The 26,065-nt window shown below is 42.4% G+C and overlaps 1 protein-coding gene across 48 annotated transcripts in view; it reads right to left on the minus strand.

Moving 5' to 3' along the window:
* Positions 1 to 26,065, minus strand: part of Map4k4 (mitogen-activated protein kinase kinase kinase kinase 4) — a 139,405-nt gene that overhangs the window by 29,592 nt on the left and 83,748 nt on the right. For all 48 annotated transcript variants that reach the window (XM_041655828.1, XM_041655829.1, XM_041655843.1 and 45 more), the window contains exons 6-14: positions 23,837 to 23,927; positions 20,743 to 20,873; positions 19,753 to 19,807; positions 18,506 to 18,584; positions 14,511 to 14,686; positions 13,500 to 13,572; positions 12,345 to 12,555; positions 3,244 to 3,405; positions 309 to 395 (exon numbers count right to left, since the gene is read on the minus strand). In XM_041655828.1, the coding sequence (XP_041511762.1) occupies positions 309 to 395; positions 3,244 to 3,405; positions 12,345 to 12,555; positions 13,500 to 13,572; positions 14,511 to 14,686; positions 18,506 to 18,584; positions 19,753 to 19,807; positions 20,743 to 20,873; positions 23,837 to 23,927 (1,065 nt within the window). The remainder of the gene's footprint in view (positions 1 to 308; positions 396 to 3,243; positions 3,406 to 12,344; positions 12,556 to 13,499; positions 13,573 to 14,510; positions 14,687 to 18,505; positions 18,585 to 19,752; positions 19,808 to 20,742; positions 20,874 to 23,836; positions 23,928 to 26,065) is intronic.

Here is a 26,065-nt window from a genome sequence, read left to right on the forward strand (position 1 = left end):
ACACACAAATTCAGCGAAAATTCTACACATGCTCGGTGAGCCTGACACCTTCAGCACTTTCACATTCACTGAATGCCAAGTTCTGTTTAAAACATGACAGGCACGTACTGAACAAAGCAGTTAACTTACTAATGGGAAATAAACAAAGGCCAGTTTACACTGTGCTTGACAGCATGACCACAGAGGACATCTTCATTAGAAACCTGACTTCCACATAAAACCAAAAAGCTCTGGAGTCACCACAGCCGGCCAACTCAGGGGAGGGACAGGCCCTGTGGCTTGGGAATGGGACAGAGGTGGGGCGTTACCAGTAACATGGCCTGCTCCTGGAGCAGCTGCTGCTGCAGGATTTCCAGGTGCCGCTGCTCCTCCTCTAGCTGCCGCCTGATGTACTCCTGTCACACAGAAATTACCCAGCAGTCAATACATCCAGAAGGAAAGCATCAGTCACCTGTGTGGGCAACCAAGAACTACTCCAATAAGCTTCACAGCAAACTCACCGAAGAATGCACACCTAACCGAAAAACAACCTCTAGCTGGGGACTTTTACAAAGGCTTCAAGCTGGCCAGTGAGTGCAGGGAGGCCAGGGCATCCAGTGACACGTGGCTATGTGGGAGCACTACTGTACAATGCTATTACCACACCCAACACAGAACTGTAAAGGAGGTCTTCCTTTTAAGATGACAGACTCCACAGCCACTGAGCTGAATTAGGAGCAAGGGATTCTGATTAGTAAATACCTGCTTACGTGACATCATTTTAAACAGCATGGGTCAGCAACTTTTGAAAACTAAAACTCAAATCTGTTTTAAGACCAAAAACCAAAAAAAACCCCAAACACAAATTGTGCTTTTGCTAATGACTCGAAAGGTACCTGAATGACTATAGTCTGAAGGATATGGTCAGGGATCACAGGCTACGGGCACTTCTCTACAAGTAAACAGGCCCAAGCTCTTGGTGATGAGTCTGCGTGTTTGTGTATTGTGCACAGACGTGTGCACGGGCACGACAGCGGGTGAAAATGACAGATCTGTATCACAATGGGAAAGGCAATCACATATGAAGCATAATACACAAAGGTAATAATGCTACTTTGACCTGCCTAAAGTCTGTAGTTCAAGTTCCACTCTGGGGGAAGGAGTGAGAGGCGGGAATATACTCAAGCTTGAAGCTGTACCTATCTTATTTTAACAGAGCGATCAGGAGATCCTAAACCCAGTTCCATCAAAAACAAGCTGTGTGATTTGCTGCATACGTTCAACCTTCCATTATGTTTCTTCACCAGAGAAATGGAATATGAGCTAGATACGAAATATCTCTCTGGAGCAAAAGCATTTTATAAGAAGTCTTTCCGTCAGGAAAACAAACACTGCCACCCCTGCATTAGTGAAAACTACCCACCCGCCCTAGAAGGGGAGCAAAGAAAGGGCTTGTGGGAAAACTGTTCCATGGAGGTGGGTTGTTTCTTTAGATGCCTCCTACTGACCAGCCCCTGTTTCATGGCACATGCCTTGAAGTAAAGAGCCAAAGATATGGGCTGCACAGATGCTTAAGCTAACCAGAAGAGTATTAGACAACACAAAAACAATGTCCTGTAAACACCCTCAGGGCACCATATCTTACAAAGAAGACTGAGTCCCCAAAGCCAGGTCCCTGGTCCCCGGCTCCCCAGGATCATGCTTAGCAAGGAGAGTCTTTGTGATGGACATGTGGCCTTAGCTGTCTGAAAAGGAGAATCTGAATACCAAATCATATATATATTTTTTTTGTTTTAGCAAAACAGAATTAAATCCTAACTTAAATGAGTATAGTAACTTGATCTTCCATGTTCTTCCTTTAAAATGCAAGAAAACTGGAGGGGAAAAAAAAATCACATGCTATCCAAACCACAAAGATTCTGACATACAATGATCAGAGAAGATGGAACACACACTTGCATGGGAATGCTATGTGTACTACTTATTATTTAGAAATCGAAAAGGAAAAGCAGAATAAAACAGAAACAATTTTAAGAAACCCTTAAAGTGCAGAGTACTTGCCAGTTAAGGTTAAGATTTATTTTTATTTTGTATTTATGAGTGTTCTGCCTACATGAATATTTGTAGACCATGTGTATGCATTCCAGGAAGAGGCCACTGGATCCCTGGAACTGGAGTGACGGGGTTCCTAAGGGGCCACGTGGGTGCTAAGAACTGAATTCGGGTCTTCTGGAGGAGCAGCCAGTGCTCTCCCCTGCTGGGCAAGCTCACCTGCCCCTATTCACAATATCTGAACAAGTGCAACTTCCACCACAGAATTAAAGGGGAAGCACCACCCTCAAGCCTCTCACAATCAAACACAGCAACACCCCGGTGACTTCTTGACAAGTGGCATTTTCACAAATTTGTAGCCCTCAGGGATAAACATGATAAAATATTAACGACAGTCACCACAAACAAACAGGCAATGCTGTTAAGCATCAAGAAGTAGACAGTAACACGTAGGCTGTATCACGGACGTTCAAACAGACAGTGGTGTATATGCGGACCCAAGCTCAGACACTCAAGGTCCAGGAGGAAAACCAAGAACAGCAGCTGGATCATCCCATCTGGAGTTAAAATCATGGTCTGAAAGTACTTTAAATCTGAAATCCAAGCACTATTCAAATGGTTTCCATTCATTGAGTTTCTTCTTTATTCAAAGCTCAAAACAAAGAATGATCAATTCAAAGACAGGAAAGCCAAATAAACTAAGAAAAGTTATTTTTTGTTTACATATGGTTTAAGAAATTTACAAATAAACTAGAAAGCAATACTAAAATTGAAAGCATTACAAAAACTGTTTCTGTTAAACTATATCAAAAAAATCTTTAATATTACAAATATATGTTTGAAAATGCATTCAGTCACTAGATATTTCAAACATGTATTAAAAATTCCCTTACAGTTGGTTTTTAATTTCCTTATCTAAAAAGTTAACTACCAGATACCTGAAGTTCACAGTATGTAAGCCGAGTCTGTGAACATATATGCAGAAATCTGTCATATGTCACACTCGTCAGGACTCTGGCTAGTTTCAAAGGGTCTCTTCACTGCATCAATTTCTATTCTTTTTGAAGATAAGGAGTCAAGTCGTTAGTGCTTCCAATGTAAACACTAACCTAAACTTCTGAGTGTACATGAGTGCATGCACACAGGAGAGTACTTTTGGTTCCCAGTCTCCAGCTCAACAGGATAACAAACACTACGATTTGATAAACTAACCTGCTCCCGTTCCACTCTCCTCTTCTCCTCCTCAGCCCTTCTCCTCTCCTCTTCTTCTTTGCGCCTCCTCTCCAGTTCCTCTAGACGCCTCTTTTCTTCTTGTTCTCGCCTTCGCTGCTCTCGCTCCTGCTGCCTCCTGGCTTCCCGCTCTCTTCTTTGTTGCTGCAGAAGAAGAACTGTGGAGTTACCAGGGATCCGCTGGCTGTGGTCCTCGGAGATTTGCCGACAGTGAGAAACAGGTGTCAAGGAGCGAAACTCCTGGACCCTGCAGCCTCTTCTGGCCAAGTGTTCTACATGTACCATGTACTTAACAGCTTCCCCATAACTACTGGTCACAGGTGTAATGTTCCTTTGAGCTCTTACAGGGTTTCTGTTCTGCTTTGACTACAATCATTTTCACTGCCTACTGAACTCCACCATTCATTGTTATTCATGGCATCACTATCTAGGACTCTTAAATCAGAACAGAAAGAAATAAATGATTAGAGGGTAGAAAAAAAGGACAAAGAAGAAAAAAACCAAAAAATATCTTAAAAATTAGAAGTATGCACGAGAAAAAAGAACAGAAAGAAATGAGCATCAGCAAAGAAAACAAGTATCACTATTACTGCTGGGAATATCTCAAAGTTATAATTCTCTTTACAACCCTGGGAAGTCAGGATCTCATTCCTACTGTAACTCATTGCGACTACACAGAAAACAGGCTCAGAAAAATAAAATGACCTGTCCAATGTCACTGGCCAAAAAGCCTCTGCTGGAAAAGCCATTCTCCCTATAAGGCTCATTCTTAAGTACACTCCACCTAGCACCCCCTGACAGATAGAGTGTAAAACCAACTCGGTGGACTCAGCCCGCTCCAGACATGCACGCAGTGTACAACAACACAGCTACTTCCCTAACTGTTCTTGCAAAATGACACAGTACCTGTCAGCAAAGCACTAACATGCTGTGGAGTCTAAAGCTTATTAGTTCTTTCTATGAATATGGGAAATGCTAACATTCAACCAGCACTGTCTAATACATGGCTAACACTACCGCTAAACTGTACCTTGCATGCGTAAGGAAACGAGTTTATTAGTGGCTACTCCACTGGACAACACCTCTACAGAATATATCACTTTTTCAGAGAGAGAAAACTGATACAGTTCACGAATTCTATCTGTGCTACTGTGGCTAACAATAAGACTAAATAAAAATACTATATCACAAGGTTACAGTGGGTACACAACATAAGGATCTGTTAGAGCTTAGTACCCCTTCTGAATCTTCCCCATACTCCAGCAGCATCTAAGGCATGTCCTGTGTGTGCTGGGCCTGGACGGGGGTGATGTCCCACTGAGACTGTGCAGTCTGCCCAACCGAGGTCCACGCTGACCTGTAGTCAGTCCCAATGACTCTCAGTACCTGCAACAGGACCACAAAGTGCCCTGCTCTGCAGCTTCTAGGAGCCCCTTTCTGTCTTCAATACAGGGACTCGAAGATGACATGGGCCTTTGCGTGGGCCTTTCTTTCTTTTTGTTTTCAACCGTGTGCTGTGTATGTATTAAGTTTTTCAACTCAGAAACCGTATCTGTTGGTTTTTGATTTTTGGTTTACTATGTAGCCCAGGATGACTTTGAATTTTCAATTCTCCTGCCTCTTTCTGAGTTCTGGAATGGCAGAACATGCCTGACATAAATATATTTCTCAGAGCTAGAAATTTTGTTTAACTATTTAACTATTTGTTTAACTGTATGTTCTTCCCAACACACCAATGTCTTAGAATGTCTAAAGGCAATGTGGGGCTCCTGGATCAATTGGTTTTCTTTTGTTCTATTACCCATAAATTTGTCTTTTCTTCTTTTCCTATTTTCTAAGAGTTTTTAAGCACTTCAGGAATTCTTACTACATTAAAACAAACAACAAATTAAAAAACCATCCTCAGGGGCTTGAGAGCTGGCTCAGAACTTAAGAGCACTGGTTCCTCTTCCAAAGGACTCAGGTTCAGTTCCCAGCACTCACAGTAGCTCACAACTATCTGTAACTCCAATTCCTGGGGATCTTGTTGGAGGCTATGGAAGTGTACAGCAGGTGATAACTAGTGTCCAATAGGCTGACCTATTATCAGATGAGTGACCCTCTGATGGGAGCCCTACTTGGTAAGGCCATGGGGTCACTGTAGACAACTGTTTGACTCTTCTGTAATTTCTCTCATGAGTCACTTCATTTCCTCCCTAAGAGCAGCTTTGGATGTTTTCCCACTGCCTGTGTGTTTATCTCCTGAAAATATTCCATCTACTGGGCACACATATATCTATGGATCGTCAGGAAGATGACTTCTCATTAAGCTGTATGATTTTGATATATATAGAAATATGCTAAAATATGCTTCATAACTAGATCTATTATCCCACGAGGACTGTGAGGCACTTAGAAGCCGCTTTGTTCCCTTTACTCCGACTAACAAGAAAGTAACAAATGTCTCCTCAATCTAAGACAAACTGCACACAATCAGCTCGTTTTTTAGAGCAAATTCAAACTAGACTAAAGGTTTTTGTGAATGGAGTATAAGTTTAAAACTTTACAGCTCTGTACAAGTTCAGAGTCGTGGGTACCTAACCAAGGTTACTAACACAAAGTCTAAAAAACCCTATCACTTCTTCACTTGCCAAGAGTAGCTGATGAAACTGTGTCTCATAGCTCATCTCCCTGGGCACTGTGCCTGCCCTCTGGTCACAGTCACTCCAGAGACCTTGAAGCTTTGTGTGGCCGTGGTAAAGGGCTCTCCCCTTGTCACTCACCCAAAGGAATGTGCTTCTTACCAACGAGATGTAACTCCTGTAATTTTTAAATTATAACTTCAAGCCTCCTGTAAAAAGTGTATTCAGGCTAGATTGAACAGGAAGCTACAGAGAATTGGAACAGAGAATTGGAACCAAAGATTAAAAATTATAGAATTGGAACTAAAGAATTAGAAGCTAGAGAATTATAGACAATTAGAACAAGAGAATTAGATCTAAAGAATAATAAAAGAGAATTACCTTCAGACACTGTGCAAGCTATTATAGAAATCTTTCAATCCTCGCTCCCGAGAAGCATTCTCTGAGTTAGCCTGGGTGGTGGTCAGGGACCGGGACTTCCAGACCACTAAAGGATCTAATGCTGTCTTCTGGCCACTGTGGCACTGTGTGCACAGGTAGGCATAAGTAAAACCCCATACACATAGAATAAAATAATAAATCTTAAAAAGAAAAACCTCAATTATTGACTGAAAGTTTTCAAAAGGAATTTTCTTCTTAGTGTTTAAATGAAACGTTTTAGGAATTTAAGTCCTTTGAAAGCATGGTTATATTTAGCCTTCTCCATGTACACATCACTTTCCTGAGAGGAAAATAGGGTGCACGTGCATGTGTGTGTGTGTGTGCGTGTGTGTGTGTGTGCGCTGGGGACTGACTCCAAGGCCTCAAACATGCCAGGCAATGCTCAGCTACTATTGAGCTCCCCTGTCAGCCTTAATTTAAATTAAATCCGACTTGTGACAAGCACATGGCATCCTGGAGAAAACTGTTGTGGTTGTACTCAGCATCTCACACTCAGAGTGATGGAAGACAGAACTATCTATGCAGAGTTGAAACTCAATCAAATCCTACGATAATCTTTGCATAAAGTACAGATAAGCTAGAGGAATAGCTGGTATATGTGGGTAGGGTATCATATTTTCAAAGCACAGCCTCTGTTTCTCAGGACATAAGGTCTTTGAGTGGTCCAAAGTGTAAGACCTCCTGAGTAAATCAGGAGTGTGGGGGACAAGGGGAGGATAGAAGAGAACAGGGAGGAAGGAAGGGGAGTGGAAAAATGTATAGCTCAATAAAACCAATAAAAGAAAACTAATAAAATAATAATAATAAAGTATCCGAGACTCAGAGATCTCACATATAAGGATCGATTTTCAAATAAGTAGAGTATCAACAGCCACTTTTCAGAGATATACACAGGCCTAGAAATGACTGATTTATCCACTTGAGAAACCTGTATTAGCAAGTATCATGGACATATGAAGATAAATTTGAACAATGAGGCACATGAAAAAATTCCTGAGACTATCCCATTAAGCAAGTCTTGCCTAGGGGAAGAATGAATGAATGGCCAAGGCAAAGAACAAGACAATTTCTTTCTCACTTGCCATCCATAATAGACTTGAATATTCACAAGTATAAACTGAAACAAGAGTATAAAACTGCTCTAATTTAGGGAGGAGAAAAAGAAGACAGGTCCAGAAAGAATCACCAATGTTCAACCCCTTAGGTAAGTGGAGCAATGAGTGGTCTTGGCAGTATCTGGGGAGAGAAAGGGCAAATGCACACTCACAGGGAGACCAGCACCAGACACATGCTGCAGACAGCACCCAAGAAGGGAGAGTGCTCTGCATGCACACCCAGGGCAGGGCAGAGAGGTGGACACCACAGGACAGAGGCACTGCTACACTGCACACTCTCCCTAACATCCTCCCAAGACCCAGAGTCTGAGAATCTGACCAAGAATCAACAGGACAGTTGTGAGCAACCAAAGTTCTTCACATTCAGAAAGACCGTAACAGTAGAATCCAAACAAATGACTTTTCAAGTGTATTCTATTATATAGCTCTTTTTTTTAAGGTCCATTTATTTATTATGTATACAGTATTCTGCCTGCATGTCAGAAGAGGGCACCAGATCTCATTATAGATGGTTGTGAGCCACCATGAGGTTGCCAGGAATTGAACTCAGGACCTTTGGAAGAGTAGTCAGTGCTTTTAACCTCTGAGCCATTTCTCCAGCCCCCTAAATATCTCTTAACAGATGATTAATATGAAAGGCTGTTTTCATGAAAGAAAATAACCTAAATGAAATGAATCTCCTGTTAATACCTACAAATATAATAGTTTAACCTTGTCTTGTTTTCTTGCATCAATTTAACAAACATCAAAGTGAAAGACTGCATAATGTTATAAGAATGATTCTCAAGGTCTCTCAAATCACAGATTTTCTTATTACTGAAGTGTTCTTAAGTGTGTCAGAGTAAATGCATACTTTTTGGGCTATTAAAATCTTCCCCAAGTCTGCCATACCAATACAGCTCTAAAGCCCATTCACACATGCCCTGCATTTACTAGTGTTAGCAATATTCTAATTACCTCCATTCAAGAGGCTTGAGAACATGCTACTGCATACAGGTGACAGTGTGTTTGCTTATGTTACAGTTCTGATCACCTTTTAAAAGAGAAAAAAAAATGACTGGAATTTCCCAAAAGAAAATTCTCCCCATCTTAAGATACCAATGTTTGCTGAATTAAATTCTTCACCAAATTTAACTAAAAATAAAAGCACAAGACTGCACGTCAAAAGAACATTCAAGAACTTACAAGAGGTTCTTATGAACAAGACAGCCACTGCCAACTGGACTAGGCAAGGCCTTAGCTTCAGCCCTGGGTTGCCAGGCCCAGGGATAAAGCAGATCTTTAAAGCGGGAGCTGTGAAAAAGGCAGTGCCAGGCCAAGGCCGACCCTGTTGTCAGATGCTGATGTTTGCACAACAATGGCCTTTTGTATGAAGGCAAGTGAGGAAATGGTTCTTATTCCTTTGAAATGTGTGGAAAGCCTCTGAAAATTCTCTGAGGCAAAGGAGTTCAAATTTTCCCTTCTATGATCTCAGAGCCAAAAAACACAACAGACACAGGATGGCTTATTAACTCTTACTGAGAAACTATGTCTGCCTAATGCTAACCCCACTTCACAAAGAAATTTTCTTTTCTCTCACTTCCCTTTGCTTTTAATGTATTCACTTCCACCTGCCCCTCTAAACTGAATAATCCATGTGTCCTCCTGGGGAGAGGAACTCTACTGAGCACACACTACATGTGCACCCTGCTGAGGAAAGGACACAAGAGGCAAGAGTGGGTATCCTACTGCAGTGTTCACAGACAGAGGGGACAGCAGCAGGGAAGGGAGCCAAGAGTGTTATGGAAAGACTGGCCCGTGTGGACTCCTTCCTGGCACTAAGAGAATGTGACAGGAAAAGCAGAAAGCAACAAAACTAGAAAACCAGTTCCCAGATACCTACGTGAGCTGAGATGTAAGAACAAGCTCCTGTGTTGGAGATTCTGCAAGGCTGCTGGCTGACCGGAACTACTGGGAGACGAGCTTCTTGGCTGTCTTTAGCCTCTTTAATAACCATTCCCTGCCCACTGTGTCTGACCTAATAGCCATGATTACTAGGTAAATCCTTTGCTTCCAACAAAGGTTAGGAGGTCATAAGAGAGCAGGGCCTGGGGTGTGTAATAGGCTCTCCTTAGCAAAGCTAGGGAGTCGTCCTGACAGAAGCATCTTGACTTGTTTGTCTTTGCTCAATCACAACAACTTCATAAAGCTGTGACGTAATGGTAATAAGTGATTAGGTATGTAACGTAAAGGTAATGTGTAGTAGGGTATTGGGGTAACACAGACTGTTCCTAGCCATGATCACTCCCTCTGAGGCGAATGCTGTATCTGCACGCCATGTATAACACACCAGCAAACAGGAGAAGGAGCAGCTGGTATCTCCTAGCTAAGGGAGAGGCACACAAGTACTGAAATATAATGGGCCTCTGCTAGGAAGAAAGAGGACACACCTAGCTGCAGCAAGACTAGTTTTAAAGCAGGGCAAAAGGGGGGGGGGGGGGCTCTGCACCATGGCCCCTTACTCCTCATTTTAAAGCATTTCTGGCTGGCCTAATGAAAGGAAATTATTTAGGGTTTGGGAATTTTTAAATTATGTTTATTTAGTATGCACACATGGAGGTCAGAAGACAACTTGAAGAGTCTGTTTTCTCCTTTTGTCATGTGGGTCCCAGGGACTGAAGCTCTGAGCCATCTCAGTGGCCCAACATCCACTCATCTCATGAATGGGGCTGCATATCTTCACCTACATTGTTCATAATGGGAATTTTTTTAAAGGAATTTTTATTTCCATTTAAAAGGGGGGGCTAACATAGCCTTTTGTTGAAAGGGTTACAAATTACTCAGCCTCAAAGATTCCCAAATTACCTTTCTGGAACTTAAAGTTAAACAATGCTTACAACTGCCTCCAATTAAGGAAAAGGAGCTAGACCTCCCAGAATCCCAACAAGCAGATTCTGTTTGTGAGAACACTTGCTGTTCCAGTGCCTAGCTCTATTTTTAAGGTTTCTTTTTTATTGTTTGAGAATTTCACACATACATATAATGTTTTGATCAACTCCATCCCCTCATTCTCACCCCTCCAACTACCCTAACACCACATTTCCTCTATTTTTCTTTATTTATTTCTCTTAGCAAATGAGTGTTTAGCCTGCATGTATTTATGTGTAGCCTGTGTGTGCTTGGTGCCCATGGAATTATGAATGATTGTAACCCACACGTGGGTACTGTGAACCAGATCTAGGCTTCTCTACAAGAGCAACAAGTGTGCTCTTAGCCACCGAGCATCTCTCCAGCCCCACCCCTATGTTTAGTAAAAGTGGAATCCGCGGTGACCCTGAGTATGAATTTACACTCGATCATAAACTGGCAGACTGAGAAAAACATGCAAAGCAGACATCTCTAACCCACTAGGCATCAATGTACTGAGTGAAACAAATGACCCAAAAACATCAACGAACTTCAGCTGTCTTCACTGTGTAATCCTCACTGCCTACCTCACAGAGAGGAGAGATGCCAATCTCATTACTACAGCCTGAAAGCCACTGTCATCGCCTGCGTTACAAACAAACTCTAGACAATCCAGTTCATAATATCCCCATAGGGCAACCCTTCCCACCTGCATGGGCAGTGGAACTAGACAGGGTCAGAGCTCATCCCAGTACCTGCAGTGAGTTTCCAAACTCATCCAAGTTTTCCAGTCTGTTCACAAAACAGTAAGAAAAGACTTAAATATCTTTTAAAGAGATTTGCGAGTAAGCTTTTAAAAGTCCTGCAAACACTTAATTTTTTCACTATAAAGTTCAGAGTATTTACATATCTCCCTTTGTGAGGCACACACTGGTTTCCAAGCAGTGAGCAAAGCCACAGGATAAAAAAAGACACCGTGCCGGCATACTCGCTGCATGACCAACGCAACAGCATGCTTAGTTCTTTAAAGTAAATCCCACTGGAAATGTCATTACAGGGCTTTATTTCTGATGATTCTTCTACTAGGAAAAAATTATAGAGGCGGAAAAAGTATGTTCAAATCAAATGGAAACAAATGATTGTGAGAAATTAGGGGCTATGGCATAGTAAATAAAAGGCAGTCAAGAAATGAAAATCAAAACACTCTTGATTCTCAAGTGAATCACAGGGAAACTAATCTGTGAATTAAAAATAAAAACCTTTAAATAACTACATTACCAATGCTGAGAATATTAATGGCGTAAATTAACATGGTGTAAACTGTACTTGCCTGCCACAGAACAAAATTATTCTGTTTTCTGAATTTCTTACTCCTTTTTAAAAAAATACATTTGTTGTATGTGTGTGTGTAGTACATGCAATGCACATGTCACAGCACACGTGTGGAGGAAGACAACTTGCTAGAGTTCATGCTCTCTAGGGACCAAACTCCAGTTGTCAGGCTTGGTGGCATGCATCTACATCCATGGAACCATCTTCTTGGCCTGAATTTTTTACTCTTAAATCCACCCCAAAGTTAAGGCATTTTGAGAACAATCTTTTCCATATATATATATATATGTGTGTGTGTCTTAAGTGTCAGAAAAATAAAAAATTGGGATCCAAAAGCCGAGAATGGAAAAGAAATCAGGTCAAGTCTAAGCAAGTCAACTTAAACACAATGGAAACACTATAGAAAGCTGGTCTGGTTCATCTTCAGGACAATGGAGTTCTACACCTCAAAATACACATGTAAACTAAGTGTTAGGCAGGTCTTCAGCATGTTTTACAAGGAACACATTTCTAAGGTCCAGGAATGTGAAGCCTGCCAGGCCAAAGCACAAGCTTCCCTTCAGAAGGTCTGAATGGCTACAACAGGGCCTGCACCTATTGTCTCAGTACCACATCACCTTGGCAACCTGGCGGGGTGTCTGGTAACCAACATATGGAAAAGGAAAAGACCAACGCGGATGTCTCCTACCTCTTCCAGCCGCCTCCTCTGTTCCTTCTGCTGTTCAATCCGTTTCTGCCTCTCCGCCAACAGCTGCCTCTTATACTCCTCCTGCTCCCGGAGTTGTTGCTCCTGAAGAAGCTGCTGTCTCCGCAGAGCCTCAGAACGCTCCTTGTTCTCCTGCTGCAGTCTCAGGAAATCACGGCGCAGAGTCGACTCTCCAGGCACATTGACAATGGAACTGCAGAGTGAAGAGGGCTATCAGGGCTTCATGCATCACCTTGGCTCTGAGGGCGCCAAGAGCATGGGCATCCTCTTCCTCTTCTACATCCAATTCTCTTAATGAGAACTTAACCCAGGCGTTCAATCAACAGGTCCGGGACAACTATGTTTACAGCTCAGAAGGCTTGCATCATCCTTTATCATTAGTAATGTCTGAAAAATCAGTTCTAGATGCTTAGTAGGCATTTCTATCAATTCAACAACAATTCCATCAATTCAACAACACAATGGAAGACTGAGCTCACTTTCTATCATTTCAGTGGTCTCTCTTTGGCCCTCTTATTTTCCATCATCACAAAGAAATGGCACTCACTGGTGCTCAGCATTCCTTCATTTTCTTTCATCTGGCCAGCATCAAGCCTGCTCTGTATTCCCTACCTTTGCTCTTTAGGATCGGGGACAGCAGCAGGCCCCAAGCGGGCTTGTGAGTGGACTTTGCACAGGACGCTGAGCTAGTACTGGTCTGTCTTCCCCAATCCCATATCACACAGAACAGCAAGAATACAAACATGCTGCAATTCCTTTTACTACATATGCCAGTGTGTATCTTACACATGCCATTTTATTCTCTAAAAGCAATTATAGTGTCATGAAATCAATTCTAATTTTGTGCAAATTTTAGTTTGAAATGGACTCAGATTGTTTAAGTTATTGTAGGACTTGTACCACTGTGCCTCCTGGAGCACTAAATGTCAGCAGCAGTATTTCCTCAGCCCCAAACATAAAACTAGGTTAAAAACAAAACAAAACACTAGGTAACAGTTTGGAGTATGGAACTGCTCATAGACATTTGTCATGAGGTGAGGATGGGGACAGGAAGCGAGCCAGTGCTATCTGTTCCTGTGGAATGCCAGCTTCAATGGAGCTTCATCTGTCACAAAGCGGCAATGGCGGCGCCCTTACCTTGGCTCTCCTTCCTGTTCAGGCACTTCCTCCTCTTCCTCCTCACTCCCGCTGTACTCATACTCGGTTTCATCTACAAGACAAGCAGGAGCGTTGACACATCCTGACAGGCACCTGAGGAGGTGAGCATCTCCAGAGGCACGGTGACCAACACAAGATGCTCTTTCTGAACATGGCGGTTAGGAGAACTTGCACAGAACAGATGTTGACTTCCCATATCAATGGCAGTAAATTCCTGGAGCTAGCCACACTCCCTACAGAAGTGCTGGGTTTTCAGCACCGATAAATTCTTAGCTGTGGGATTTTCTGTGAGAGTACACAAAAGAAAAATAGTCCAACAGCACCAACATATTCACAAAGAAACCTATTATAACAAAGTAAATACAAATAGATGCTACATATATACATGGTAGAGATAAATGGTAGATAAGTAGATAGACACAAAAATTATCTACTGGATTTAACCAAGGCAACTAAAATCATAACCAAATTTAATTATTTTTACATTTCAGCTTCTAGCAAGATGGCAAGAGAAAGTTTTGCTAAATAGAAATGAAAAGAGTACAACTGGGGACACCTTAATAACTGATCGCAAATGACACTTCAGAGTCACAGTGACCGACAGAACGCAGTAGTCTTTGGAGTCGCAGTGACAAGCATCTTTCACGAGTCCCTCCTTACAGTGTTTACATATGTGTGTTGGTGTGTGAGTAGATGACACAAAGTAAGCGGGAACCCCGAGAGGGGATATGGCCGTTTACTGTGGCTTTACGCTTGCAGTGTACGTATACAGGAAGGTAGAAGATCATGAGACAGGAAAGTGGAAAGAGGACGTGAGGATGGAAGGGCACAGAGGGAGAGGGATGGCGGGGAAGGCAGTGGAGGCTCAATAACAACAACAAAACTCTATCTAAAAATGTTAGGGTGAAGCCTTTAACACTAGTTTATAATCTTCTAAAATTTATTCAATGCTATGTTAGAAAAAAAGTGAAAATAAAAGAGCCGTAATACCTTTCTCCCCCCTCTTCTTCCTGGTCCGGTCTATATGATCCTTCAGCTGGATTCGAACCTGCCTTTCATTGGGCTGGTCCCTTATGAAAGGGTGTTTCAAAAGCTGCTCTGTAGAGGGCCGCTGCATGTAATTCTTCACCAGGCAGCCTTCTATAAAGCTGAAAAATTTCTTTGACCTGTAAGAGGAAGTGAAACACATCATCAAAGTTCTACCGCAAAAGTATAGCTCCAAAATAGCAATGAGAAGCCTGAAAAGCGGTCTGCCAATCCGCAGCCACGCTGGGAGAACACAGGAGCCCAGGACTGAGGGCAAGGGGGCAGGAGCATTAATGTGGCTTTACGCTCGCAGCACACCACGAACGATGTACCAGAAACCATTGTAAAAGAAGCCAGATTTAAAGGAAAAGAGGTTAAGGCTAATGTCACTCCGTTTCCACCACATCAGGGGTGTAGAAGAGGCAAGAGAATAGAGGAAGGGCTTCACTAAGGGAGCGGGGAGGACACGGACACATTGATGATAGGACTGTGGACAGCACATGCAGGAGCACAGATGAAGATAGCTGTCTGGTATCCAGAAAACAACAGACAGAGAGATGAGCAGAGGGTCTGTCTCAGTGGGCAAGTGCAGGGCATTCTGAACCCACTGATGCTCCATCCAGTCTTGCACTGGTTTGACTCATCAGATCCCAGGGCTTGATGAACAAAGGCAGAAGCAGCCGGTTTTTACTTTGGGGGAGGGCACAATAACTTGTCGCCCACATGTGTGCCACTAGTCACTTTCTGAGCTTTGCCCTTTTCCCATTCCTGGCCCAGCGCATGAACACTCATACCTAGCCCTACCTTTGGTTGGAACATTTAAAAATGTATGTATGTATGCATGTATGTATGTATGTGAATGAGAGATGGCTCAGAGGTTAAGAGCACTGGCTGCTCTTCCAGAGATCCTGAGTTCAATTCCCAGCAGCCACATGGTAGCTCACAACCATATATAATGAGATGTGGTGCCCTCTTCTGACATGTAGGCATATATGCAGGCAGAACACTGCATATGAAATAAATAAAATCTTTGTAAAAATATATGTGAGGTAGAGAGAGAGAGAGAGAGACAGAGAGAGAGACAGAGAGAGACAGAGACAGGCGCATGTGTGGAGGTTGGGAACAACTCCATGAATTCATTTCTCTCCTTCCACCTTTACACAGGATCTGGAGATCACACTCAGGTTTCTAGACCTTACAAGGGGACAACTTCCTTTATTCACTGAGCAGTCTCATTGGCCCAAGTTAAGTCATTCTGCTGGGTTATCTTTTGATACTCAGTTCTGCGACGGGGTCTCCTGGTAAGCCTTTCCTGGCAGCACCCCACCCCAAGTTAAGACCATTTCTTCTGGAGAGATCTGCAAGTCACAGTTTATAGACTATAGTTTTGTTTCTTTGGTACATACTGAGATGGGTTCTTATTTTTCAACCTGTCAGTCATGTTCAATATTAACATACCACAAAGAGTATTTTAATAAGTTTTTGTTGAATGAATGAGTTATTCATCTTTATATTTACTTCAGTTCTAATTATGTCACTTCTATATCTCATATTTTCAAGCTATTTTTTCAGTTTAAGCAATATTTATATGTACATCTATCTGTGTTAGACTCAGTAAGAAACACAAATGTAAAGTAAAGTAGAGGAAAGTTAAGTATACACAACAGCAGGTATATAAAGGCAGAAAAATAAAACTATGTCAGTGTTTAAGCATAAACCAAAGGTACAATATTGTTATTCCAAGTTGGGAACATGAAGACTGTATTCAGGCAATAAGACCATGAACAAAAGGGCAAAAGTATCAGAGACTAAAGAGTCACTTTCTGAGGCTATTACAAAAGGCAGAAGAGAATGGAAAGACAGGTCAGGATCACTTCACAGAAGGGTCTAAGGTTAAAGAGGAACACGACAGTCTATGTAACATGTATAGTACAGCATCCTAACACAGATTACCAAACCTTGCACTCACTAAGATCATTCATAGAATTGACTAAAGAAACAAGTGCTGACTCACTATACCAAAATTCCAAATTTTGAGACTCAATCCCTAAATTAAAAACCACTTATGCACCATGTCCACCAGATAACACTTAGGAATCAACCAGACATGGTATATTCCTTAAAATCAGTAAGTGAATTCTTCTGGCAGATAAGCCACTGGCCATTTCTGATAGCCATTTCTCCAGAAAAAGTAACAGAAATTACATCTGGGAATTAAGACAGAAATCACAAAGGAAGAAGCTTGCTGTACTTTCAAATACTTGGATAACATGAGAACAGTGGCACAAAAGAACCAATGTAGCATTTTACCTAATTTAGTTAGACAAGAGTTTGCCTTAAGAACCCATGAGGTATCACTCCCCATCTACCACTGTCTCTATTAGCATATACTACATGCAAATGGTTAACCAAAATTTACATATAATGGAGACAGTGTGAGGTATTCTTCATACAGAATACTGATTTGTAATCCTCCCAGAACAGAATCTCATTAATAAAATCTCACAAGGAAAAAAAAGAAAGGAAAACAAAGACCACTTGGTTTAGCATGAGCTAAATAGTTCCTCCAGCCCCTTAGCTTGACCCTGGGAAGCATGTCCTTGGCACTGGTTATCAATGATGCCCAGAATCATCATATCTCACTTATTAATACATGGAACTTATCGGGGCCAAAATCTTTGCAACTGTGTGGTCCTTTGGATCTCTCTAAACACCGGTTTAACAGAATTAGGCAATTCTTTTACTTAGCATCGATTTAAGGTTAAAGGGTGTGTAAAGAATGGGAAAAAAATCTTTCAAGTAAAAGAAAGGTGGGAAAGGAAAAGTGAAATGTGTTGAACACCAGGAAAGTAAACGAGGAGAAAGGAGAGAGGTGGGATGGCGTGTGCACCTACAGCTGAGGGAAAGGAAGTCTGCATGGCTCAGAACACAGGCAACCATGAATACAGCAGTCAGCAGAAACTGAAAAACCAAATCCAGATGGATGGGCTGACTGTGAGGCCTTGTGTGTATTTCAGAGAGAGAGTAACACAACCTAAGAAGGGTACCATTAATTAATTGGAAAATTAGTAAGATTTCAAACAAGAGGAAAATGGAAAGCACAGTGGTGTGGCAGGACTAAACAAGCCGAGAGCAGAGGGCACAGAGGCGGGGTGGGGGGAAAGCCAGGCCAGAAAGCATGGGGTGCTTGAGTGCAGACAGGAACTACCAGACAACATTCACGGGGCAGTTAGGCAAAACTCTCAGTTCCCCTCCCAAAAAAAAGAAACTGCCCCTCAAAGATTTAAATTTGACCAAAACACGTGTCTTCACAAGCTACGATTCTAAACGCTTTGCTCAGCGGTCATCATGCCTACCCTCCATGAGTGTCAGAATTCTGAACAACAAACTCAGAAAGCGGCAAGAAGGGGAGCTGGATGCCCGGTGGCAAAGGGCCATTCTGCTAACCGGCTCTTCTGCGACAAAGAGGTGTGCCCACCTGCCATTCTATAAACCATCATTACAGTAACTGCCCCCTTTATAGACGCGGTCTTGCTCTATTATCTAGATGCTTCAAACCCCCACATTCAAACGTTCCTCCTGTTGTAGTCTCACAAGTCATGGGGCCTGCAAGCATGCACCACAGCTCAAATACCTTCCACCAATATTACAGTCTTATTATCATAGGACTTCCAACACATCTTTGCCATTGTTCTGCGACATATTACACTTAAAAGATGTTTAAACATTAAAATATAACCTTTTCTCTATATTATGAAGCTACCAGGTGTCACTAGTCGTAAGTGTGTAATCCAAACACGTATCAAGAACAATAACACAAAGAAATAAATGTACTTTAGATTGTTTGGGGGTGCTGACTTTTGTTACCGAAAATAGAATGGCCAGAATTTTATCCCAGAGCAAAGTGAAACTATTCAAGGTGGGGGTTTTGGAGGGAGGGAAATCCACATACAGCTTACCATTTTTTGGACTTCAGTCTGGGAGGAGGGTTTCTAGGGATGAGAAACAGTGCTCTCATGGGATGCATGTCACAGAGAGCTGGGGAAAGGAGATGGCTGTGTCAGTAAGGCACGTATTTACTCATTCTTGACTTCGGGATTCATTCACAAATAATTTCAAATACTCTATCCCACTGTTCAACTGCCATGAATGTCAAGCAGCCGAGATGTATTTTACAAACCCTAGGCCATATCTTAAATTTACCATTTAAAAACAGCAAAATATAAGGAGAAAACCAACAATTCACAACTTCAAATAGACACTGGAAAGTTTTCATAAACCAAAGATAATATTAATTCAAATTTAAAAGGAGAAAATACTTAAGTCTTCAAAGCACCTTTACGATTGTAATGAAAATGGCTGTTTCCATAAGTCTAGTTTAAGGCTCAGAGCAGCTTGTGAAGGCCTTCAGAGCCTCCACGCAATACTGTCTGTTATTACAGCTAAAGTCACCAGGAAGAATACAGCTGAGTGTAAACAGTCTTTGTAGTTACCGTCTGTATTTACACAATCCGAGCAAGGTGAACTCAGCAGACACGCACACTAGCGTGTCACGGTAGATGAGACACATTTCTAGGAGGAACGTGGGGCCTAGACTAGCAGACACCAGTGTCCCAGTGTGAAAGAAAACAGGCAAATGAGTCAGCAATAGGTCCCCTGTCTCAATAGCATACAAATACACAAGGGACCCGGTTTCTGCTTTGTAACTGTTTCTTTACTGCCAATATTTTTCATTCACTCAACAACTATGTGCGGGGCATTGTACAGTTTGTGCACACCTCACGGAAGCAGACCAGGAGAAAATGCTACACATTCCTTCTTTCCTTATTTTCTCTACATTTCTAGTACAACCTTAATTAAATATCAGTTTCATGATCAATCAATTTACTGATTTAACCCAATCAAATCTTCACAAAAAGTTCCATAAATAAAAGACAGTATCTCAATTTATAAAGTCAAAATAAGAAACAACAAAATTTTAAAGATTAGGGCCCTGTTCCAAATGATATTTTTAAATGCAATTAAGAAAAAATAGCCCTTATTAAATCTGGAGCCCAGGAGGATTACTGGTTACCAAGAATTTGCTCTACATCTAAAGCCACTCTTGATGGTGGGCCCTTCATCCACTCGCTCCACTGGTTCTGCCCAGTGGCCCTTGGTTCAAGTTACACAGAAGAAATGAGCTCAAAAGGAACAAGTTACTCACGGGGGGCACCTTCTGCCATCTCAATTGCTGTGATGCCACAAGACCAAAGGTCACTCTGCAAAAACAAAAAGAGAATCTCCTGGATACCTATTTATATTTCTGGTCAGGCATACAAATGAAATAAACACATCCTTCGAGGAAACAAACAAACATTACCTCCCCAGTGCCAGGAAATATTTGCCATTTACTTCAGCAGGATATTACTTTGACAATGTTGGAAGGTGTTTTCAAATTCTAGGTATATATTAATAGTAGAAAATTATAAACTCTGCAATATATTTTTAAATACTTGAATCAAGAGAAAATTCCTCTGCGGCAATGGTTTAGATTAATCCTCGTTAACTGGGTATTTAAAACAAATGCTGAGCTACATGGGGAACAACTGAAAGATGAATTCAGTTTTAACATCATTAATAGACACAATAACCACTTATGCAAACATTTTGGTTTGTTGACAAATGAAACAGCAATGTAGTCAACCTGAATGAGATTATTAAACACAGGGTTTTTTTTTTTGTTTGTTTGTTTTTTTTTTATGTCTGGATGAAAAAAGTGCATTATGGCTTCAAGTCCCTAGAGGTCACTGTATAATCACTTCAATTTATTTGTATAACTAAGAGGTTATAAAACTCGTTACAGAAAAATACTATAAAATTTCAGAGGATGCTATTATAAATTTTAATGGTATATTCAAAAGAAACCGTATCTGATTCTAATGTGTTCTTCAAGATAAAAAGGCTGCTAGGAGAGGGGCATCGACAGGCTCATGAGGAGATTTCTGTCTGTCTGGCTGTTTGTAACCTCAGTGAAATCAGAAACGAAGCAACAGATCAACAGCACCAAAAAAGTATTTTTGCACAGGCCTGAAAACCTCTTTCAACAGTCTGTGTATTTCCAGTAGGTGGAGTGGTGTGCGGTTCACAACCAAGCCCCCAGTCCTCTGCAATGCTAAGGACCCATGGATGGCCCAGGAGAGCAGGTGCCACTTACTCTGTAGTCATAAGTAGCGTCTGGGTTCTCATCGCAGGCAATGACCTCAGGAGCCATCCAGTAGGGTGTGCCTATGAATGTATTTCTCCGGCCAACCGTCCTGTCCAGCTGAGCGCTCACACCAAAATCAACTGAGGAACAAAAAGCAAGGAAAAGTGAAGCACAATTAACAAAGAAGAAAAACAACTGAGGTGTCACAGCAAACACAAACAACACTGCTTTGTTATCTGCAGAACTGTTCAGGCAGAGCAATGACACCAAAAGCCTGTACCACTCCAGAAGAACCTAAGAGGCCTGGCCCCGGACCAGAAGAGGACCTGTTTGTTACAGGGACAATAATGAGGTTTGCACTTTTTAGAAAATATGTGTGTCAAAACAAGTGCAAATTAAAGAAAGCCCCAAGTTTAGGAAAACGGATATAGAGCCCGTCCTAGATTAGCTCTGCAATTCACAACTCTGGTTTTCCTGGAAAGAACACACTGAAAGGTTCCAGGTAGGCAAGAGCTGTCTGTAAGGGTTGTTTCCCAGATCCTTGCTTTCCCCACTGTCAGAGTTTATTCAGCATACAGGCCCCAGGCTAACACATGAAGACACAAAGGGGCCTGTGAGATGGCTCAGCAGATATGGGCGCTTAAAAGAACTCACTGGACATAACTAGGGATCTAAGGTCCATCCCTGGAGCCTATGTAAGGTGAATGGAAAGAACAGGCTCCAGTTATTCTGACCTCCACATGTGCGTTGTGGCATTTGCACCCACATTTACACACACACACACACACACACACACACACACACACACACACAGAGTAAGAGGAAGGGAGGGAGGGAGGGAGGGAGGGAGGAAGGGCGGGCAAATAAACCTACAATAAACATTCCCCAGAACAACTGGGCCTTCAGTTGACTTTTCAGAGTAACTTCTACTTCCCACAAATTTAATGATGGTGGTCGAGAAGAAAGCTAAAGGATGGGAGGCAGGGCTGGCAGAAAGCCCACGTGTTGGATGTTTGCCCCCATCATCATAGCCCCTACACTGCCATGAGCCCAGCAGGAGGGTCGAGAACAGGAGCAGCTCACACACATAGGTCCACAAAATGCTGGACAATTGGCAGGAACTGCACATTTCACCTCTGTGTACAGAACAAGTTCAGGAAACCACAGGCTTACTTGTTGAATGCTCTTCAATACAAGACAACAACATCAGGACAAAGACTAAATAAGCGTTCTAGAACCCTGGCTAGCAACAGCAACCGATAACTGGGTAACTACTGAAGGGTATCACAGTCTCGGTGTCATGAGGTCAGTGCGTGAACACATCTAACCAAGGCAGTCGGAGCAGGGATGGAGCCAAGTGTTCCAGCTTAGCCCTATGCAGACTTCCACGTGTCAGAGCATCTGTAGATAGCCAGTCAGCACAGGCACTAAGGAAGAAAGCAGTGATCTGAACTCTAAAAAGCAACTTCTATGGTTCAGACTTTTGAGAAGGGAGACTAAATTGTTGAGTGGACAAAGGAAAAATAATGTGAAAAGTAGAAGAAAAGTTAATGTTGATTCTGTTTAAAAATGTTAACAGAGTAAAAATAAAATGAGAATAAGTTCAGGTGTAGCTAGGAGAGACAGGAAACACTGTAAATCATTAGAAGACACCTCTAGGAAACAGTACCCACTATGACATCTGTCAATACCTTCAACACAGAAGACAACACACGAGGTGCTAGGTGAAGGCAGCAGGGACTAACACAGCCCTGGCGCTGGACTCCAGAGTATTCTGGTGAAGAACAATGCTTTCTTTTCTTTGAAAAATGCCACACACTCTCAACAGAATCATAAATTATCAACAGTGCTATAGAAAGGAGGCAGGAGTCCAAGGAGGGTCAAAGGGCCACAGAGAGCCCCTGAGAACAGGAAAAAATGGTAAGTTTGAAAATGTGGACAAGTATTACCAAGGGAGAGCAGGATATGCAAAGGGTCTGGGTGCCATTTAAGACGTCAAGGAAAAGAAACGGCAGTGACTGGGTGGTTGATGCTTCCACCGATCTTTTGTATCTCAAATGCATCTTGATTTACTTTTTATGACTTTGTTTATTTATGATTTTCCTTATTCTATTACTAGAAAAACTTCATAAAATTGCTTTCATGTTATAACATGTAACGTGGGGTAGAAAAAGGGGGTCAGATGACGGGCAGGAAAGTAGCAGGGGTCAGGCCCACACTATTCATTAGTCAGGGCAAGAAGTGCGAATTTTTGTGACTGTGAAACAGGAAATCATTAGGGGTGTCTGCTTCTCTGTGTGTGTCTCTCTGTCCCCTTCCCTCTTTCTGACTTCATACCTTAGGCTGGCTTCAAACTCACAATCTTCCTGTTTAAGCCTTCCAAGTACTAGGAATAGAATGCCAGACACCACTAAGGGTGGTGTTGAAGCAAGAAAGTCTGACTTTATGTCAGCGTAGAGCTGAAAGTGTTCCTCCGTCATCAGTTCCTGGGATTGGGTCTTGTGGTGGTTTGCATAAAACAGCCCCCACAGGCCCATGGGAGTGGCACTATTAGGAGGTCTGGCCTTGTTGGAGTTGGTGTGGCCATATTAGAGAAAGTGTGTCACTGGGGTGGGCCGTGAGGTTTCAGAAGCTCAAGCCAGGCCTAATCACTGTATCTTCAAACTGCCTGTGGATCTAAATATAATCTCAGCTACCTTTCCAGCACCATGTCTGCCTGCATGCTGCCCTGCTTCCCACCATGGTGACAACAGACTAAACCTCTGAATTGTAAGCTAACCCCAATTAAATGTTTTCCTTTATATGAGTTGTCATGGTCATGGTGTCTCTTCACAGCAATAAACCCTAACCAAGAGAAACCTCTCAGTCTCCCTTCCTCAAAGTTAATCAAAATAAAAAATTAAAACACTCTGGCTAGTTGCTCTATCCAGATAGAGGAGTCTACAGAAGCATGGGACAAGGCTGGTGCCTGACTAAGCAATAGGCCAGGTCTCTTAGCCTTAAAGTGGGAGAATGAACTTTTAGCTAAATGTTGAAGGGGCACAGCATGCTGCTGGCTTGTACCAGGTGGGTGCAGCAGACCTCACCCACATCAGCTACGTACCAAGTTTCACCTCCGCATTCTCGGTCAGCAGCACATTCTGCCCCTTGATATCTCGGTGAATAACGTGGTGGACGTGGAGATGTGCCAGGCCCTGGAATGGAAAGCAGAGCAGAGTTCAGCTCTCAGTCCCTGTAAGCAGACAGCCAGCAGCACCCGTTTACAGTAAGTGGCACACGTGGGCCAAGGGTTTGTAAGTCCACATTTAGAATATAAAATTTACCCATGGCGCATTCCCAGGAAGGTGCTGTCAGCCTTACCACACACACAGTAAGCAGCAGGCTGGGTGTTCCCTCTGGGATGATCATACCACTCTCTAGCTGTGCCTATGACACAAGCCCTGATTGCCATCTATAGTTCCTCTGCTATAATTTGTGCTATTTTGTGTACAGGCTAGCTCCTTTCCCATGCCAAACTTCTATCTTTCAGTGAGTAACCCTGTGAACTTATCTGAGCTAGACCCAGTCCGGTCTAGATTAGAGAGGGGCTTAAAATGCAGGCCTGTCTTCCCATTACACAGGAACAACTTAAGTGCTGATGTACCCTACCTTCCATCCAGATGTAAAATAATTCTGCCACCAGAACAGCCTTGTATAGGGATAAAATGTCTTTCTTCCCTAGAGGGGAAAATGTTTCTGGCATAGAGCACTTTTTGATGCCCTTGTATCTAGAATGAGCCTAACAACATCTCAGGAGGCAGTGGGAAAACACTGTTGCACCCAACTGTGGTGTGAAGGCGGCTATGCACCACACATGTTGCACCCAACTGTGGTGTGAAGGCGGCTATGCACCACTGCCGCAACTCACTTCTTTCCTCTTCCTGGCTAGAGAAGCCACACCCCAGAATGCGCCTCCTTAAGACATAAACAAACTGTTTTTTCTGAAATGCCTCAGTACTATTTGTAAGGGGCTTGCTTTATATATATATATATATATATAAAAGAAGGGCTGTGGTGGTGGCGGCGGCAAGCAGAGTCATTACTGTGCAACTTGAAAACCTCCTGCCTTAGCTTTGAGTGCTAGGACCACAGCTATGATATCAAGCCTAACTTCCATCATTTTGCAGCTCTAGATCGCTACCTTTTGAAGCATGGTAGGCTAAATTCATTTGACTAATCTGCCAGTGAAACAGAACACAGCTTATGCGATACTTATCTATTCTCATAACACAAGGTATAGTAGTATACCCTAAGGCTGTGATGGGGGAAAAGCACCCAACACGTGATCCTTCAGTGGTCTAATTAGGAAGCACATCTCCCTCTCTGCATGCTATAACATTAAACGCTGAAAGAGCAAAATGAAGCCACTTTATTCTTTTACAGAATTCCTACTTCTACTGCTCAGTTCACTTCTGCTTTCTAACCTGCATGAACTTACTTCTGACCCACCACATCTCCCCACAAACATAAGCAGCCTGTCTTCAGAGTTATGGCTTATGTGCGATCCTACACACTTCCAGCAGGAAGTATGGGAAATGATGCCCATTTCCCAGTCCATACTGTGCAAGCATTGCTGCTTCTACTCAAAAATAGCTCATAATACTGCTATCTTGAAGTATAATTACTCAGGACAAACATGAATACATGTCCCTTATACGAAGGACTTTGGTAGCCAAGCCTGAACTAAGGCCACAATCATTCCTCCTTGGTAAAGATTCCAGTCCATTTTACTCTGCAAACAGCCTGCTCTAAATCAACTGGGACAGTGTTTCTGAGCTAGGAAACAGTTTTCTTCTAAGTCTATCGTAACTGACTACATGTAACCAAAGAGCAAACTGTCCCTCAACATTGGTAACGTAAAGTCCTAAGTTCTCGTCTTCAGTATGAAATAGTGCTTTCTACTAAGATGAGAAAATTGTTGCTTAGATTGTGAATGAGCAGGAATGGCTGTGTGGTAAACTTTGGGGCCCTCACCATTCAGCAGACTAGCCCAATAGAGGACTTCTGACAGCTGTGGTCTACAGACTTAGGACCCTTGCCTGGTCTACTCTTCTCGAATGTCCACTAAGGGGTGAGGAAAAGCTTTCCCACAGAGAAACCAGCTATTTTCAACAATGTGTGGGAACCCAGAGGACCCACTGGGGTGCCTTTTACATGAGACCACACCTCCATCTTGGTACCCTGCTTTCTCTATCAACATCAACATAACGCCTAAAGCAAACACCTGCATACAATATGGGGCATTCCTTTGTTTTGAAGTAAAACTCTGCTACAGAAAATTTTTATTGTATAT

The sequence above is a fragment of the Microtus oregoni genome, unplaced genomic scaffold, assembly GCF_018167655.1.
Source record: "Microtus oregoni isolate MIOR12 unplaced genomic scaffold, Mior012 000007F_ref0000211, whole genome shotgun sequence".
Classification (NCBI taxonomy): Eukaryota; Metazoa; Chordata; class Mammalia; order Rodentia; family Cricetidae; genus Microtus; species Microtus oregoni.